The sequence below is a fragment of the Camelus bactrianus genome, chromosome 9 (genome assembly GCF_048773025.1).
Source record: "Camelus bactrianus isolate YW-2024 breed Bactrian camel chromosome 9, ASM4877302v1, whole genome shotgun sequence".
Lineage (NCBI taxonomy): Eukaryota > Metazoa > Chordata > Mammalia > Artiodactyla > Camelidae > Camelus > Camelus bactrianus.
In genome coordinates, this window is record NC_133547.1 from 5,749,722 (window position 1) to 5,767,408 (window position 17,687).

At 49.8% G+C, this 17,687-nt stretch overlaps 1 protein-coding gene across 1 annotated transcript; it reads right to left on the reverse strand.

Moving 5' to 3' along the window:
* Positions 1-1,240: 1,240 nt before the first annotated feature.
* NR1H2 (nuclear receptor subfamily 1 group H member 2) lies at positions 1,241-7,307 on the reverse strand. The gene is made up of 10 exons (XM_010947018.3): positions 7,148-7,307; positions 6,904-7,036; positions 6,342-6,402; positions 6,141-6,260; positions 5,527-5,817; positions 5,144-5,445; positions 4,764-4,943; positions 4,024-4,123; positions 1,859-2,067; positions 1,241-1,573 (listed from the first exon to the last, which is right to left on the reverse strand). Exons 3-10 carry the CDS (start codon positions 6,382-6,384, stop codon positions 1,427-1,429), a joined length of 1,392 nt encoding a protein of 463 aa, XP_010945320.2. The 5' UTR covers positions 6,385-6,402; positions 6,904-7,036; positions 7,148-7,307; the 3' UTR covers positions 1,241-1,426.
* Between the last annotated feature and the right edge of the window lie 10,380 nt (positions 7,308-17,687).

Sequence of the window (17,687 nt, forward strand, 5' to 3'; positions counted from 1 at the left end):
CCCAAAGGTACCGGGCACGCATCCTCTGCTCCCCTACCTGCCTCCCGTCCGAAGCCTTGTCGGGAGCACCACCTGGGCACTGTTCATCCTTCCACTCGCGGCCTGCCCTATGCCCTCCCCGCAGAGGCTGGCCCCTATGCGCTCAGATACTGCCCTGGTCTGTTCTGCCTCACAGCCTCAGTGTCCCCATCTGTAAACTGGACTCAGCACAGGGCAGGCGCACCTGTAGGCTAGAGGCACACTGCTGGGAATGAGGTGATCACTTGTAACTACTCTCACTTCCGCCGTCCCCTCTCCTCCCCTAAAAAAAATACCTGTCAATACCCAACCCATTCCTCCTTTACCCTTTACCCTTGACCTTTACCTTTACAACACCCCCTTTACCCTTGACCAAGACTGTCCATCCAGCTCACCTGGGTGTCCCCTCAGGGCCTGGTGCAGGGGAAGGAGAAATTAAGAGAACGCCCCTGCCCTTCCTTACTCTGAACTCACCAAGGCCTCTTGGGAGAGACCTTTAGCTCCCTCACTGCCGCATCCTGCCTCCATTAAAGTCCCTATTCCCTTACCTTCTAGCTGTCCAGACTCATCCCCCGACTACCAGCCCTGACGGCTAGACGGCTAGGAGGAGTGACTTTATCTTGTTCACTCATATTTCCAGTGCCTAAAATTGTGTTTGGCACATAGTATATGCTTCACACAGATTTGTTGAATGAATGACATGTGTCCCCAGAAAGGCCAGCACAGCACCTGGTCCACAAGCAGCTTCCGCAAATACTTGATTAAATGAGAGCTCCAGTCCCCTCAAGCACTTACATTCTCCTTGTCCTTCAGGAGTGGGCTCCAGCCACAGAGAGGTGACCCTGAGGTTGTCAGGGGCCTCTCCTGGGCCTCCAAAACACCCAGTCACATCACCCTGAATCCGCCACAGCCCAGCACCAGGTCCAGGGGGGTCGGTGTCCATGAAGACCCTGGTAGCCCATCCCCATCTCAGACTCTGACTCTGAACAGGTTTCTATTCATTTTTTATTTTCTTTTTGTATTTTTTTAGTTTTTATTAAATAAAAGGAGCAGAGTGAGGGGGGCCTGTGGTCTCTTGAGCTGTGGGGGAGTCACAGGCCCACCCCTCCCTCTGTTCAAGGTGCACTGCGCAGTAGGCTTGAGGCATAAGCTGGGCGGGGAGGGCAGCTGGGAGTGCTGGGAGAGGTCAGAGGTCGGGACCTGTGACCCATTCACCCTTCCCAGGAAGACTCCGTAGGCAGGGAGAGAGGCTCCTGGACCCTGACTGGGGCTCATCCTGAGGGCTGAGGGCTGGTGGGGCAGGGGCCTTGCTCCAAGCCCAAAGGTGGGACCCCAGGCCCGGCCCCTTCCCACCCCAGTGTCCGTTCATTGGAGGGTGCAGGGTGCTGGGGCAGTGTGGCTGGGCCCCTCACTCGTGGACGTCCCAGATCTCAGACAGCAAAGGCGGTAGCTTCTTGTCCTGGAGCCGCAGGGCGAAGACCTGCTCCGAGTGCACGGAGCTGAGCGTACGCAGGCTCACGAGCTTCATCAGCATCCGGGGGAAGCGCAGCTGGTCCTGCGGGGGGACGGGAGGGAGGCGGGCGTGGCTCAGCTCACCAAACCACCTAGCAGGCCTCCCTCCGCAGGCCGAGCCAGGAGAGACAGAGTGGGTGTCAGCTGGACAGCACCTGGGGACCCCAGCCCCTGTGGCCCGAGGATAGACTGATGAGGACATTGGCCTGAGCTCAGACTGCTACCAGGGAGCCCGACAGAGCCGGGCTCGGACTAGGAAGCCAGACCCCAGCCCTGGGCTGACCCCACGTGGGTCTGGACTTCCGGGCCCTCCCCGCGCCGTCTGTACCTGGGGCCTCTTGATGCGGGTGTAGGAGAGCAACGCGTCCACGTAGGGCTGCTGCAGGGCCTCGACTCGGCTCGGCTCCTGCACGTTGGGCCGGTCGGCCGAGAAGATGTTGATGGCGATGAGGAGGGCGTACTCGGCGTCGTCCAGGCCCAGCCGCCTCATGGCCCGGGAGAACTCGAAGATGGGGTTGATGAATTCCACCTGCAGGCCTGCAGAGGTGGGAGGCCCGACCCGATGAACTAGCCCCCAGCCTGGCCCAGGACGCTGCCCACCATCAGCAGTGAGGACAACGGCAGCAGGTTCAGTGCTGTTCACCCCATAACCCCACTGCCTACCCGGATGCCTGGCACAGAGCACCTGTGCTATAAACCTTGCCCGGATGAAGGACCAAGTAACGAGAGTGAACATTTATCTAGAGTTTTCTACTCCCTCAACACCACCTTCACTTCGTTCCTGGCCTCCCAGGATCTCTCCTCAGGAAAAGGAAAGATTCTTCAGCCTAGGTCGCATTATGTCACCCCCTGTGGTGGCTTCCACTGCTCTCAGAGGAAAGCCCATACTCATTCCCAAGAGTGACTCATTCATTCATCCAACTTCATTGAGCACCTACTGCATGCCAGGCCCCAGGGCAGGGTATTTATAAGCCCCGACTCCGTAGTACTTGGGTTGACGGGACATATCGATCCTGTGAGATGGTTATGAGTTCTACGGATCAGGGTAATGGGAGCCACTGAGAATCACGTCAACATCTTAGACAAGAGGGTTACCGGAGGGGGACACCATAGGAAGGCTTGCTGTAGGGTGTCCGAGCCAAAGGAGGGGAGGGAATGAGTTACCAGCATATGTGAGTGTTCCAGGTTGGGTACCACCCATCTGTTCTGCCTGGGACTAAGCTTCCTAGGCCAGGAGACCTCTAATATGAAAGCTGGGAAGTTCAGGCAAACTGACGCAAGTTGGTCACCCTAGTTCTGGGCAGAGGGACCAGCAAGGACAAAAGCCCTGAGGTGGGAGCACAGTTGGTGGGTTCCCCTAAGAGGGAGGCCAGTGTGGCTGGAGGAGGATGAGTGAGGGGACGGTGGGAGGTGAAGGCGGAGAGGGAACGGGGCCAGACCTAGCAGGGCCTGTGGGCCCAGCGAGGACTCTAGCTTTTCTCCCAGTGAGACGGGAGCCACGGACATGTGCTAACCTGGTTATTAATAGGATTCTTCTGCCAACTGTGTGAACAAACACACTGGGCTGGGGTGGAGGCAGAAACCCATGAGGAGCCCTTGCAATGCTCCAGAGAAAGCCACCTGAGGCCTGGACTGGGGCTGTGGCAATGGCGGAGGGGGGAGTGGTGGGACCCCAACCACCTCTTCTGCTCCACATCCCTGTGCTCCAGCTGCCTGAGCCTCCTTGTAGTTCCTTAAAACTGTCCAGCTCTTGCCCGCTGCAGGACTTTGCACATGCTGATACCTCTGCTGGAAACATTCCCCCACCCTCCAGTGCTCCCCTGCCAAGCTTACACTCAAAGGGTTACTGGCACTGTCTTGGGTGTTGGGACAGCCAGGAGTTAGAGGAAGGGAAGATGGGGTTAGGAGGAGGTGTCTAGGAGTACAAAGAAGTGCCCCCAGGGAGAGTGATGGGCGGGAACGAAACTCACCGAGAAAGCCCAGAGGCCGAGAAAGCGAGGCATCTGCACACACATTCCCTGGTGGGTGATGCTACACCCACCTCCCTTTTCCCAAGTGTTCTTTCCCACTCCTCTGGCCTCAGTTCAACTACACCTCCTCCAGAAGCCCATCGCCTAGGTTACATCCAAGTAAGTGACCTTGGAGGGCAGAGGCCAAGGCTGCCCTGCACAGTTGGGGAGGTTGCCCATTTCACAGTGGCCTGAGATCCAGCCTCCCTCATGTGAGACCAGGTTTGGGGATGAGGGAGCAGCTTTTCTTAATTCCTATCGAGACACCCGATGCGATAGCAGAACCCCTCTGCCTCACCCTGCACTCTGTCCCACTGTGCAGAGATGGTACTCCTGTCTCACTGCAGGGTGGGCTCAGCGCTCACCCCATTTTGGAGATAAAGAAACAGAGGCTCAGACTGGGATCAGAGAGCCCGAGGTCTCCGGGCCAGCAGGGACCCAGCCAGGGTGCCACCCCCACCCCCAAGCCTGCTCTCTGCCATACCCGCGCGGTGGAAGTCATCCTTGCTGTAGGTGAAGTCCTTCAGGAAAGTGATGCACTCTGTCTCGTGGTTGTAGCGTCTGGCTGTCTCCAGCAGCATGATCTGAGGGCAGCAGGGAGAGGGGTCAGTAGGAGCAGGGGCCTGAGGCCTCCCTGTAACCCCTTAGCCACTGTCCCTCCTCTCCTGGCCTGAATGGGGGCCCTGATCTTGCCAGCATCATTCCTCACCTCTCTGCCCTGACCCCATTCTCCAGCCACACCTGCAGTCAGCACGCTGGCCCCTCTGAGCTCTTTCCTTCCTCCAGGTGCAAGACGCCCAGCACCCTCCGCTTAGGACACTCTCCCCAGGTGCTTATGAGGCATTTTCATCTCTTTCGTTCACTGCCACACACCCAGCATTTGGAAAGGGGCCTGGCATATACCAGGCTCTCAACACTTACTCGTTACCACTGTTTTGGTTCAAATGTCAACCCCCCAAATAAGCTCTTTTGGCACATTCTCTAAAGTGTGTCCCTCCAGAACAATCCTCTATTATCCTCATCCTCAGTTCCTGTTTCCTTTCTCTCCTTGCCTCCTGGGAGGCTCTGATGACTTGTTTAGTATTCTGACACTCTCCTGTAGAATATCATGCCCACGAGAAGAGGGCAGGGACTGGAGTCTTCCTTGTCACTATGCAGCCAGCATCTGCCCTGGGGCTTATCTCTGGGGTTCCTTGAGGGCAGGTTGGGTGAGCTGGCCATTACCTCGATAGTAGATGCCTTCAGGAGGGCAATCTGGTCCTCACGACCCAGCTGCAGGAAGCCAGGAACCTGCTTGGCGAAGTCCACGATCTCCTGGACTGAGATGATGGCCAGCTCCGTGAAGTGGGCGAAACGCTGCTGGCGAGCATCGCGGGACTGGGGGTCTGCGCCCATGGGCCAGGGCTGGGGACGTGGGGGGCCAGGTTACTTTCAGGACTTCTCCCGTGAGCCCAAGGCTATGGGTGCCCCTTGAGGCAAAGCCTACACCCTCGGAGACCCTCCTCTCCAAGCCCCTGCCCTCTAGAGCCTCATTCTCTCCCAACAGCCTGTTGGCCTGACCCTGCTGGGCCCATCACCCCTCCAGGCTGTGGAAGGGGCAGTACCGTGACTTTGGGCTGGTCAGAGAAGGAGCGTTTATTGCACTGCAGCTGGGCCGCCACCAACTGCTGGATCATTAGTTCCTGAGCGGCTGTTAACTGGACACCTTCACCTTCTCCGGTGCCCTGGCCACCCCCGTCGGACCCTCCAGGGGAGGCCCCAGGCCCGGAGGCTGAGCTGCTGCTGACTCCCGGCTCTGGCAGGGGAGACTGCTGCTGCTGCTGCTGCTGCTGCTGCTGCTGCTGCTGCTGCTGCTGCTGCTGCTTCCGAATCTTCTTCTTCCGGATCTGTTCTTTGGAGAGGACACCTATTGGGGAGACCCGGGACTCAGCAGAGGCACCAAGCCTGGGCAGGGGCCAGGCCAGCCTGCTCACTCCCAGGCACTCACACTGCTCCCTCATCCCGGCCTCCTTGCATTTTCGCAGCCGGCACTGCTGACACTTGCGCCGCATGAAGGCGTCCATCTGGCAGGTTCCGCCACCCCGGCAGGCGTAGCGCCCGGCCCCACCTCGGATGACACTGCGCCGGAAAAAGCCCTTGCAGCCTTCACAGCTGAGCACGTTGTAGTGGAAGCCGGAGGCCGTGTCCCCACACACTTGGCACAGCTCATCGCCCAGCATCTTTGGAGCTGGGCCCTTCTTTCGCTTGCGCTCCGGCTCCTCTGCTGGGTCTAGGATGACTGGGGTGGGGGGACAGTAGCCATGAGAAACAGAGCCGCAGAGGTAACTAGCAGCCAGAGAGTAAGGTCCATGAGAGATCGGAGGCAAAAAGCCACAGTGTGGAGGGTGATACCAGTTGGGGAGATGGCAGTTCAGATGGAGAGATGTGTGTGTCAGTGAACCCCATAGAATGGCTCCAAATAAGAGGAGTCAAAGATGGACAAAAAAAACCAAACAAACAAGAAACTGGGACTACCCATCCCCATTTTCTATCTTTGTTCCTTCCAAGATCCCTCTCCAAGCCTCCATACCAACTCCAAGTCCTTCCCAGGCCTCATCTCACCCACGATGGAGGCTGAGCTGGCTCCATCAGTGCCTGGGACATCAGGGTCTGCCCCTCCCGGCCCATCCTCCTTTCCATCAGGTGAAGAAGATGGGGTGCTGGGCTGAGGGGGGGCATTTCCTGGGAGAGGGAAGCACAGTGAGTTTCTCCTGACAATTACTTGATGTGGGGTATGGCTGGGTTGGGAAGTGGGTCACTCACCAGGCAAGGGAGTGTCCAGGGAACTCGTGGTGGGGGTGGACATGGTGCGTCACGGAGCAGCCTGCATAATATAGGGTACTGAGAACCTTGTGGGGCCAGGGAGGGTCAGGTTAGGCCAGCCACAGGTCTTGTTGGGGGCATCCCTCTTTCCTTCATCTCTTCAGATTCTTGCCCCTGCCAGCCTCCATACCCTCCCATCCAATTCTAATAAGGCCCGCCCCCTTCTGCTCTAGGACAGCCTTCGGCTTCATCTCAAGCCCCGCTCTCTAGACTCTGCCCCTCCTTCAGGCTCCATCCACTCCAGATCCCGCCCACCTGCTTTTACCAGATTCTGTCCCTTCTTCTTCAGTTGTGCTCTGCTCTCACTTCCTCCTTCCCACCCAGTTTCACCCCACCTACTCTTACTCAGCCTTCACCCAACCTGCGCCAAGGAAGCAACCCTATCCCTCATTCTGATCCCACCACCTCCTCTCATGCCTCGCCCACATCTTTTCCTTCTAAGACCCTCCCGAAGCCATCCAGGTCCCGCCCCATCTCCTCCCATCACGCCCCGCCCCCACACCTCTCTCCAGGTCCCGCCCCTTTCCGAACACCAGTGGGGGGCGGGGCTCATGGCTGCGCGAGGGTCTCGTGAGCCGCCTCTCGCGGGGTCTCCTACTTCCGTTGCCCTGGAAACAGCCAGGGGGCGGCGCGAGCTATGGAGGGGTAGGGGTGGAAGGAGAAGGGGGCTGAGCCAAGCAGCGCGGAGAACGCCGGGAAGCCCCAGGCCCAGGGCTCCTCCCGCGTCCCCCCACACTCGACTGCACCTGTTTTCGTCCGCTTGATCTGCTTCTCTTCCTCCTCCTCTGTATCCCCTGGTGCGCTGCCGCGACTCGGATCCCCTCAGAAGTAACTTCGCCACTTCTTCCGGCAACCCCACCGTGCATCACTTCCGGAAGTGGGCGGGGAGTCGGGGTGACCGAATTCCGGTCCGCCTAGGGCTAGCCTGAACAGCTGCTCCATGCGGAAGTCTTAGACCCACCGGAAGTTTACCTTCCGGGTAGCTCCACTGAGGGTCGCCAGAAGAGTTCCGGATTCATTCAATCAAACGTTGGGCAGGAGGGCGGAGTCTCAAACCTTCCCGCCAAGCGCTGGGTGGCTTTAGACTCTCCCCTGGGCCTCTCAGGGCTCGCAGAGCCAAAGAGTTTCTCCGCATAATCGTCGGGGCTACATCTCCTACACAGTTGATTTAAAGCATGTTTGTCCTTTTATACGTTTTCTGATTTTGGAGGTGCGCTGATTGTTGGTTTTAAATAGATTAAATTACAAACCTAGACCCAGAAAAAATATATTTTATAAGTAATTTGAAGATAGGAAGAAAGTTTTTAAAGTATCATTCCTCTACCAAAGAGAAAAATCATAGCTTTTAAAGAAAACTCATGTTTAATGAAAAAAATTCACAACCCTTCCCCCTAAAAAGAAAATAAAAGAAAAAAGAAAAATTGTAAAGTACAACCTAAAAGTTGAGAAATATGTTTGGGCAAACTTCCTGAGGATCTCAAAGTAGAGAGACAGCCTCTCAGTACTGAGACTGACTGCTGGGGGAAGCAGGGAGGCAGGAGCTGGGATATAGGAATTTTGCAACAAAAACCAGGTAGTCCGAACGTCAAAAGATTACTGTTTTGTGGAGGAGGATATAGCTCAGTGGTAGAGCGCATGCTTAGGATGCAAAGTCCTGGGTTCAATCCCCGGTACCTCAAAAGAGTACTGTTAATTAAAGAAAACTGGACACGTGAGTGAATCTTGTACTTTTCTATGTATGGGAAGATGCAAGAGTCTGGGCTCATTGAACTCATTCCTTTGATATGCATCTTAGCTGTCTAGGGCCAGTGTCCTGTTCTTTCCCATCCTGAGTCCCCTCAGGGAGCACATTTTGGGGCGGCTGTAGTAGCTGCAGGCTTGATGGCCACAACATCCTTTGTTTACTAATATGGCAGGCAGCATTCTTAGTCCACACTCAGAATACTTAAATGGATCGATAATAGACATTGTTCCAAAGTCTTTCCCCCATGGTAATCAGATCTATATTGAGCATATATGCATTTTTTTAATGGTAGTATATGCCCCATGCCGTTTTGTAGCTTGTTCTGTCCATTCCATCATGGCCTTTAAGCTGTGTAATTGTCCATCCAAGAATGTTACCAATAAAACAAGTGGCTAAGACAGGCATCAGAGGATGGCTGAACCAGTGTCTCTGTCACTTCCTTGCTGTGTAATGTTGAGCCAAGCTATTTACTATCCTTGTGCCTCAGTTTGCTCATCTGTAATTGGGAACAAGAGCTCACTGCATTGTCATTATTATTAAGTGAGGTAAAAAGCACAAATAGGGCCAGGCTCACGTAAAGAACCCAGTATGTGGGAGCTATGTTTAATCTGGTAAAAGGTAATGTTTTTAACTTCTCACTGTTGGAAAAGTGCAAAAGGCTGAAACAGATGGAAGATGGATGACAGTTTTGGGGCAAGTCACATCACTCTCAGTGTTGCTGAAAGGCCAGCCTCTGTATACCGATAGCCAAACTGAGACCCCTAGACAGAATTTTGGGAGAATCAGAAAAGAATAGCTTTATTGTTTTGCCAGGGAAACAGGAGTCACAGCAGGCTAGTGCCTTAGAGACTGTGAATCCATCTTGGGGTTAGAATTATTCGGTTTAAAAAAAAAACTGGACAGAGCAGAAAGATGATAACAATCAGGGTGTTTTGCAGGGGGCTGTATTCTTCCATCTTGATAAGACCTTGTTGACATCATGGGGAAAACTCTGGAGGGACCGTCCATTCTTTTGAGGTTATCAGCCTATGACCTTCTTCCTGGAACACCTTCTGGGTTAAAGTGAAAGAGTGAAAGGAAAAAAAAAAAAAAAAACCTAACTGACAAAATGGTTTCTCTCACACTAAAGCACACTGTAGCTTGATTCTGTAATAGAAAAGAACAAATGTGACTCCATATTAGATCTGTTCCTTTGACCTTAACCCCATGCTCTGTTTCCTAGGCTTAGTCTTGCTGGTTCTGCACCTTTTGTAAAAGAACTGTAGCCTGAACTATACAGGATAACCAATTCTCAAGGTTCTAACCTTTAAGGATAGTAACACTTTTCCATTTATATAAAGATAACAAGTTGCAGAATAGAAAATAACAATTGTTTTGCTGGAGATTTACAAGGACATCATGATCTGACCCAAATGGACAGCTACAAAAGCAAAGGATTCCAAGAACAAAGAATTCCTACACCAAGAACTTTGCAACAACCAAGCATATCCCCTTCCCTTTTAGTATAAAAGGAGCCTGAATTCTGACTTGGGGAAGATGGTTCTCTAGGACATTAGTCTGCCATCTTCTCAGTCTGCTGGCTTTCTGAATAAAGTTGCTGTTCCTTGCCCCAGGACCTCATCTGCCGACTTATTGGCCTGTCGTGTAGCAAGCAGAAAGAGTTTGGGCTCGGTGACACTGGGAACCTAAGAGTTTCCAAATCCTGGAGGGTTCAGGTAGAGAGAAAAGATGGTTCAATTCTATTTACAGGTGTAAATTGAAGGTTTTCTTATATCTAGAAAGCATAGATTAAAACTTTCAGACAAAGACCAAAAATTATAACTATACTCATAAGTTTGCTCAGTCCTATGTGATGGATCTATATTCTTAATCTTTTGTTAACAGTTTTATGAAGCCATCAGATTTTCCACTAGAATTCTTTCATTTCTTACCCAGTTCAGCAGTATGACCTGAAAGTCACCAGAAATCTGTACTTGTCAAAAAGTCCCTTCTCTGAATTTTCTTGAAGATGAAGCATTTTTTTGCAAAAGCATCAGAGTACAAAATAATTGTCCATAAATGACAAAAGACTTACAATGCAATTGAAAAGAAACTTGGCTACTGCTGTGACATACACTAAAATTATGACTAATTATCATTTACCATGACATACCAGAATTTGAGGAATTCCATATAATTTCCAGAATGCATATTAATAATGTTTACCAATGATACAATCAAAGAAGTTTTTATCAACACTTATTTGACAATGTTTCCCACCTAACTGAACAATACCACGTAAGCCCAATTAGTTTAATTAATTTTTTTTTTAGGTTTATTTATTTTTGGAGGAGGTACTGGGGATTGAACCCAGGACCACATGCATGCTAAGCATGTGCTCTACCACTGAGCTGTACTGTCCCCTGTAGAGATTTCTTTAAAGGTCTAAAATTAACCAGTTTAAAATTAACCTATAGTTGGCCTTAAGTGATACTTGTGCTTGAATAATGGGGAAAGCCACCTTGAAGGAACAGAAAGCCCTGACTAGATCCAATTTATATGACCACATTGTTTAAGGGTCTCGCTTGCTCGATCTAGCTTGACCACATTGTGTTAGCCTGACTACAGTGTTTAAGGGTCTCTAATTACCTGATCTTGTTTTTGCAAAGTGTTTGTTCCGCAGAGCAGAAAGAGCAGGAAGCCAGCAGGAACCCAAGCAGGAAAAGAGCAGCAGATGGAAAGAGGACAAAAAGCCACAAAGAAGACAGATAAATGGACCCAGCAGAGACCCCAAGGGCAGGAGTTCTTACGTCAAGCCACCTGGGTCCTTACACTTGAGTGTCTTTTCCTCTTTTGAGCAATCAAACAGCTTTCACTCTGCCCCTTTGTCTCCACTGTGAATTTTTTCACGGCCAGAAGACACGAACCCACTCTTTGGTGTTCTCCCCTTTTTAGGGGGCTTCCCCACCCGATAACAGAGGTACCATAAAAGTATTATATGTAATGTTGATGACTCTAGAGACATGTCTGTATTAATCAAACCAACAAGCTTAAGCTAACTTTAATGCCAGATATCAATTCAGTACTATTTCCCAGATCACGTGGACTGTACTCATGCCTTTTGAGTGGAAAGGCAGTTCAGAAGATTACTAGAATGAGTACTCAAAGGAGAGAAGGGAGCAGTACTTAAAATATCAGGTGCCTTTTATCACATGACTTTCATTGGCCTTCTACAACAGATCTTTCAATGAGACTATTTTGGAATTTTGAAGCCTTTGGGGAACTCCACATACCAATTAAAACAGGTGGAATGGTTTAAGATGAGTGCGCTCTAAAATTTTAACAATTTAGAGGATTCTCCAATTCAAAGGATCCACGGAGTTAGCCCTACATATTTATTTTTCCCTGCTAAAACCACTTACCACTGTTGTTTCCAGTAGATCCCGCAGGCACAGAGGACTGCTGGCCTTAACAACAGATAGGCCACAGGTCTTGGCATGTCTCCGAGCACCTGGACAGGTGCTCCCAAGGTGAGTCCTTGTCTTTCATGCACATAATACTTGAATTCTTCCTGTTAATCTGGTGGACCTAGGGCAGGCGCTGTCATCAATTTGGTTTGAAGTCTTTCAAATGCTTTTTGGCAGTCACCAGGCCAAACCGGAGGTTTGCTGTCTGTGCCTTTGAGGGCCTCATATAATGATAATGGTTTGACCATGAGGCCAGAAGTTAGGAATCCAGATATGACAAAAGCCTGCCATTCCCAGAAACCCACGAAGTTGCCTTCAGCTTTTGGGAACGTGTAAATTAAGACCAGCTGGATTTCCATGAACAGTACTGGGTCATGACCCTTAAAATAGGACCTTGCCATTCAAAAGCAAATAGCAATTGTGATTTCTTCTCAAGGGGAATACAAAAGAAGGGCTATTTTAATCTTTTTTTTTTTTTTTTTTTTTTTTTACTGGTTCAATCCCCAGTACCCAAGTATGCTAAGCATGTGCTCTACCACTGAGCTATATGCTCCGCCCACCCAGGTCCCTCTTCTTATTTGACCTGGTCTGAAATTTTGGACAGTCTTTATTCCAATGCCCTTCTTCTTTGCAATAGGCACATTGGTCTCTTTCTAGTCTAGGGCACACTTTCTTTTTCCCTTTGGACTTGGTAGTAGAATTGCCCTTGAAGGGGTCCCGGTTGTCTGCGGCAGCTTCCAGAACTTTAATAGGCCTAGACTTGCATTCTTCCCTGGCACTATAGACTTTCAAGGAGGTTTCTACCAATTGTCCTGAGTTCATCGTGACTCCCCCATGGCTCTTATTTAGTTTTCTATTAATATCTGGGGCACTCTGGCTGATGAAAGTCATATTAATCATTCTGAAGTTCTCTGGGGCCTCTGGGTCTAGATCAGTGTATTTCCTATACGCCTGATAAATATGTTCCAGAAAAGCAAAAGAATACTCATTTGGCTCTTGTCGGAGCTCCTGTACCTTATTTGGGCTTCTTTGTTTTGGGAACCCTTTTCTTAGACCTGCCAAGACACAGCACCGGTAATGGGCCAACACGTCGTTGCCAGCGTCTGTATTAGGGTCCTAATTCGGGTTCGCGTCGGGGATCACCACACTGGGAGTCTGACCAGAGTCCCATAATAAAGATCTAAGGCTTCGCCTCCAATTTTTCCTGCCACTAGGTGTCGCTCGCGTCCCGCCAAAACCATATTCATTAAGAACTGGATCTCTACCCAGGTAGGACGAAATGTGGCAAAAATCCAAACAAATCAGTCTTGGTGGTGGGGGGGGGGGGGGCTCTCTATAAGAAGGATTCCGGCTTTTCCAATTCATCAAATCTGAGGCAGAGAGCGGGCTATAGGGCCAGTAATATCCAGCGGGTTGTTCTTGTTTATCCATGCAGATCGGAAGCCGGAGCAAAGGAACTTGTCCTGTTCCGTTACTAGTGGGTCCCTGGCTGAAAAGGGTGCCCTGGCGGGTCTCTGAGGGGGAGACCATACCTGTCCCCTGATATTAATCGGGGGGAAGGGGCTTTTAGGGGGCTTTACCCGCCCTGTTGCCTCTCCTGTCAGCAAGGGAGGACACAGCGGCTCGGGAGGGCTACTGCCTCCTATTGGAGGCGGCAGCGGACGTGCCAGCTGTAAGGCCATCGATGCATGCCCAGGGTTGGGATTAAATGGGTTCATCAAAGTTGTAACATCATTATCTGTCTGTTCATTGGAGGTTTGCGAATCCCCAAACACCGGAGGTGGAGGCTTCTTTTGTGCTCTCTGCATCAGCAACTTATTTCCTGCTCGTACATGTTTGTTAGGCAATTGCATAAAAGCCTGAACATAAGGGAATTCTCCCCACTTACCATTCCTTTGACAAAACAATCCCAGTTGCAAGATGGTGAAAAAATTCAGGCTACCCTGTGTCAGCCATCTCTCTTCACTCTCCAGGACGTACATTGGCCACACAGTGTTGCAATAGAATACTGTCTTTTTCTTAGACGTAGAACTATAGCTATAGTTTGACCAATCTGCTAAAATTCTTCCCAAGGGGCTGGCTGGTGAAATTCAAGAGGTGCCACCGTTTTGATCTTCTAAGTGCGGGAAACACAATTCAGATTTCGGTCAGCAAATGAAAGGCTTTAAAAAAATCACAACAAAACACAAAGACCTCAAACCTAGTCCCACTAAGCCCGAGGCCAGTATCCAAACGGCGCCACCATATGGGGAATCCCTAGCTTGAGAGTTTCCCCAAACGGATGGAGTCAAAGGGGCCTCCGTGTGCACGCCGGAGGACTTACCCTAATTCTGGCCGAGGATTCGCGACGTCTTTTTCTCTACTTTTTTCCTTCCCCAAACAGTTCCCTTGCAGCAGGCAGTCCAAGCTGGTGCAGGTGGGGGGAAGAGGGAGAGTTCCCGAAACGAAGGCGGCTTGGGCAGCTGCTGGAGCGGTCCCTCCTCCGTTCCCTAGTCCCGCCTTGAAGTTCCAGTAGCTGGGACGGCGGGTCAGAGTCCGACCCAGGGCTTAACCCAACCAATCAGGACCCTAGCGATCAGGCCTCTCAAGGCATCTTCCAACCTTCCGCTCTCCAGAAGGAGGCCGGTGTGGGGACGGCCTCTAGGAGGAGGATCCGATCAAGCCTGGGCGTCCCCGACGAAGGTGGGAGAATGGGGGGTAGGGGGGATGGGTTTCTCGCGGGTCCTGCGCGGTGGCCAAACTTGTTGAGGAAATCCAGCCTCTGTACCCTGATTGCCCAACTGAGACTCCCAAACAGAGTTCTGGGTGAAGCATAAAATCATTATTTCTTGGCTGGGCAAAAGAGGTCACAGTAGGCTAAAAGACTTCAAGACTGTGAGCTCCCTTTGGGAAGGGGTAGTAGGGAGTTTTATAGCAAAAGTCCAGGGAACAGTGCTTCTGATAAGGATCTGGGCTGCATTCTTTTCCTTTTGACACAGCTGCATCGGCCTCAAGGAAATCTGGTGATGGGACCTCCAGTTTCTGCGGTATCAGACCAGGACCTCCTCCTCCTCCAGCGGGCAGGGGTCTGGTGTTTGTTTTCTGCCCTGGGGGTTAATGAAACTTATCTCTAGACATTCCTGTGCCTGGAACAAAGGATGCTCAGGGAGGGGTCTGTAGGCTTTTGCTCTAAGAAAAGAAAAAAAATTTGTGCTGTTTAAAATCAATCTTAAGCATGATTTAGCATGAGAAAAGCCATTTTAAGTGAGGTTACACTATCTCTGGCAGGGGGCAGTCAGAGAGGAATAACTTGGCTTCTTGGAGTCAGCATTTTAGGCAGCAGGGACAAAAGCAGGGAGGCTTGAAAGAGATGGATGTGGACTAGGATTTCAGTTCAAGAAACCAAGGAGGAAAAGTTTAAAAATTAAAAAAAAGTTTTTTAAATTGCTGCCTTGGGGAAGGTGCTTAGTAAATGCTTGCTGGACCACAGTCAATTAAGTTGAATTAAGATGCTGTGAAAGAATGCTGTAGCCATCAAGTCATCAGCCAGTACGGCCACCCCTTGACAGTGAGCAGCGGGAATCGGGATGCAGATGAGCAGGCAGCCAGGTCTCTGCAGCTGTCCCCAGTCATGCCCCCTGAGCGGACTCAGGGTAGGGGAGAACGGGACACTGGCCCTAGACAGCTAGGTGCCTATCAACGGAATGATTTCAATGAGCCCAGACTTTCTTACCTTCCCATACACAGAAAAGCGCCAAACTCTTTAACTTGAGATAACTGATTTTCTTTAATTACCAGTAATCTTTCGATATTCTGGCTACTTGGTCTTTGTTGCAAAAACTGATGTAGCCTGGCTTCTCCCTTACCACTTTGGAACAGCTTCTTAGAGTGATCTGAGATGCTGTGTCCCGGGCTTGAGTCCTAAGAAAATCTGTCAAATAAAACCTAACTCTCCAGCTTTCAGGTTGTGCATTTTATTTCAGTCGATACAAATCAAACTGTATTATCAGATAGACTGATCAGAATTTATTTTCCCTGGACTGAGTAGATAATCATAAGGCTTTACATTTCTAGCTGTTAGGAGTATACTTCACAGAGTTTGAATAAATCATAAACTAGGACTCTTAAAAAGAAAAAAAGAAAAAGAAACCGATATAGGTGGTGAGGAAAGATAGGCTCTTGACTGAGAAAAGAGGCCTACACCTCCACCATGTGACCATTTATGAATTTGCAGGAGAGACCTGTTACGGAAATGACAGGCCAGCCAAGAAACAAGCCCCACTCGGAGGGTTGGAGTACTCAGATTTATTACGCCGGTGGGCTCAGAGGGGCTTCTGCTCTGAAGCTCTGAGCGCCTCCAAGACGTGTGCATGAGGTTTTACAGGGTTAATTACAAGCTTGGGGTATTCGGCCAATAGGCGTGGAACAGCTTTAGCAGCATCATGATCACAAAAGTAGAGGCAGGGAGGCAGCAAATCAACATTCCAAGGCCAGATATGTCTCTCTGAAAATCCAGCTGGCTAGCAAAAAACATGAGCAGGGAATCAGCAAACCGACACTTACTAACTTATATTCACGAGTTAGCTTGTTAGCCGAGCCTGTCTTTTCCTTCTCAAACCTTTTAGAAACCACTTAATCTTCAAGAGGAAGAATTGGGACTGTGTGATGCAGAATCTGGGTGGAGGGATTCAGAGGTGTCAAGATTGAGTACTGAAGCTGCTGAGACGGGGAGGGGGAGAGGCGGTGAGAGTTACTGTAGAGAAACTGGCCATCTGCTGTGTCAGGGAAATCTCTCAGAGCAACTAGCACTCAGAGTGGATTGTTTAAAGTATTTATTGAGACTTTGCTAGATGCTAGGGACAGAGTGGCAAATGAAACAGACCAAGATCCCTGCCCTTGTGGAGATCAGAGTCTAATGGGGAGAACAGGTGTTAAAGGTAATAAGTAAATTACCAGTATAGAAAGTATGACTGGGGAGTGGGTATAGCTCAATGGTAAAGTGTGTACCAAGTATGCCCAAGGTCCTGGGTTCAATCCCCAGTATCTCCAAATAAGTATATGAATAAATAAGTAAGTAAATAAACAAAAACCTAACTACCTCCCCACCCCACCCCACAAAAAAGAAATTATCACCATAGCTTACTACTGATAACATTAGTTAATGTCATGTTAATTTCAGTTAAGGAAATTTTAGAAGATCTCAAGTGCTAAGGGAAAACTATTGGAAGGAGGAGGGGGAGTGATTCTGGAGGGAAAACACTTGATCAGAACAGCCTTTTCAAAGGCCCTGAGGCAGGTTATTGATCTCACCAACATTTTTATGTAACTATACTAAAAAGAAAAGAGAAGAGTGTATGGAAGAAGTGTGGGCAGAGGGAGGGAAGAGAGCTAAACTCTTACTTTCCACCATGGGAGAGCAGAGGATGTCTAAAGCTGACAAATCAAGAAGTAGCAATAGAAATATGTTACTTAGAGACATGGAGATATGCCAAAATGATCAGTTAGAAGGTGGAAGTGATTGCCTCTTGGGAGGGAAAGAATTGGAGGAAAAGAGATGGTGCAGGACTCATTCATCATCCTAAGTCTTGTAGAGTTATTTGAGTTTTTAAGGAGTCTCAAAATGTGTCTCTTTGTGTTATATGTGTTTGTATGTATATATGTATGCAAAAGAGAAAAGAAACTCCTGAAGGAAGAAATATAAGTGGCAAAAAAAGAAAGAAAGAAAGAAAAATGCTCAACAGCATTTATAATCAGGAAAATTAACATTTTAGGCTTTTCTTTTTTTCCCCCATCAGATAACAGGTCGCATCAGTGAGATTATGGGGAAGTTGAGGTTATTATCAACCCTGATGTTGGAGGCATACATCATTACAAGTTTTCTGGGGAGTAATTAAGCAATATGTATTAAAATCTACCAATTTACTGGGGGGGGGAGGGTATAGCTGAAGTGGTAGAGTGCATGCTTAGCATGCCTGAGGTCCTGAGTTCAACCCCCAGTACCTCCTTTAAGTATAAATAAATAAACTTATTTATTTCCCTCTACCAAAAAAAGTTAAAAGTAAAAAAAAAAAATTCTACCAACTTACATCCAGGTCCTTGGTGGTGCACAGAAATTGA

Bases quoted from the DNA above. Each gene is read 5' to 3' on its own strand.
- NR1H2 (XM_010947018.3), bottom strand. From the start codon at position 6,384: ATGTCCACCCCCACCACGAGTTCCCTGGACACTCCCTTGCCTG. The intron at 5,818-6,140 runs GTGAGATGAGGC...CCCCCACCCCAG, and splicing joins CAGCTCAGCCTCCATCGTGG to TCATCCTAGACCCAGCAGAG. The intron at 5,446-5,526 runs GTGAGTGCCTGG...TCTCCCCAATAG, and splicing joins GGCCGGGATGAGGGAGCAGT to GTGTCCTCTCCAAAGAACAG.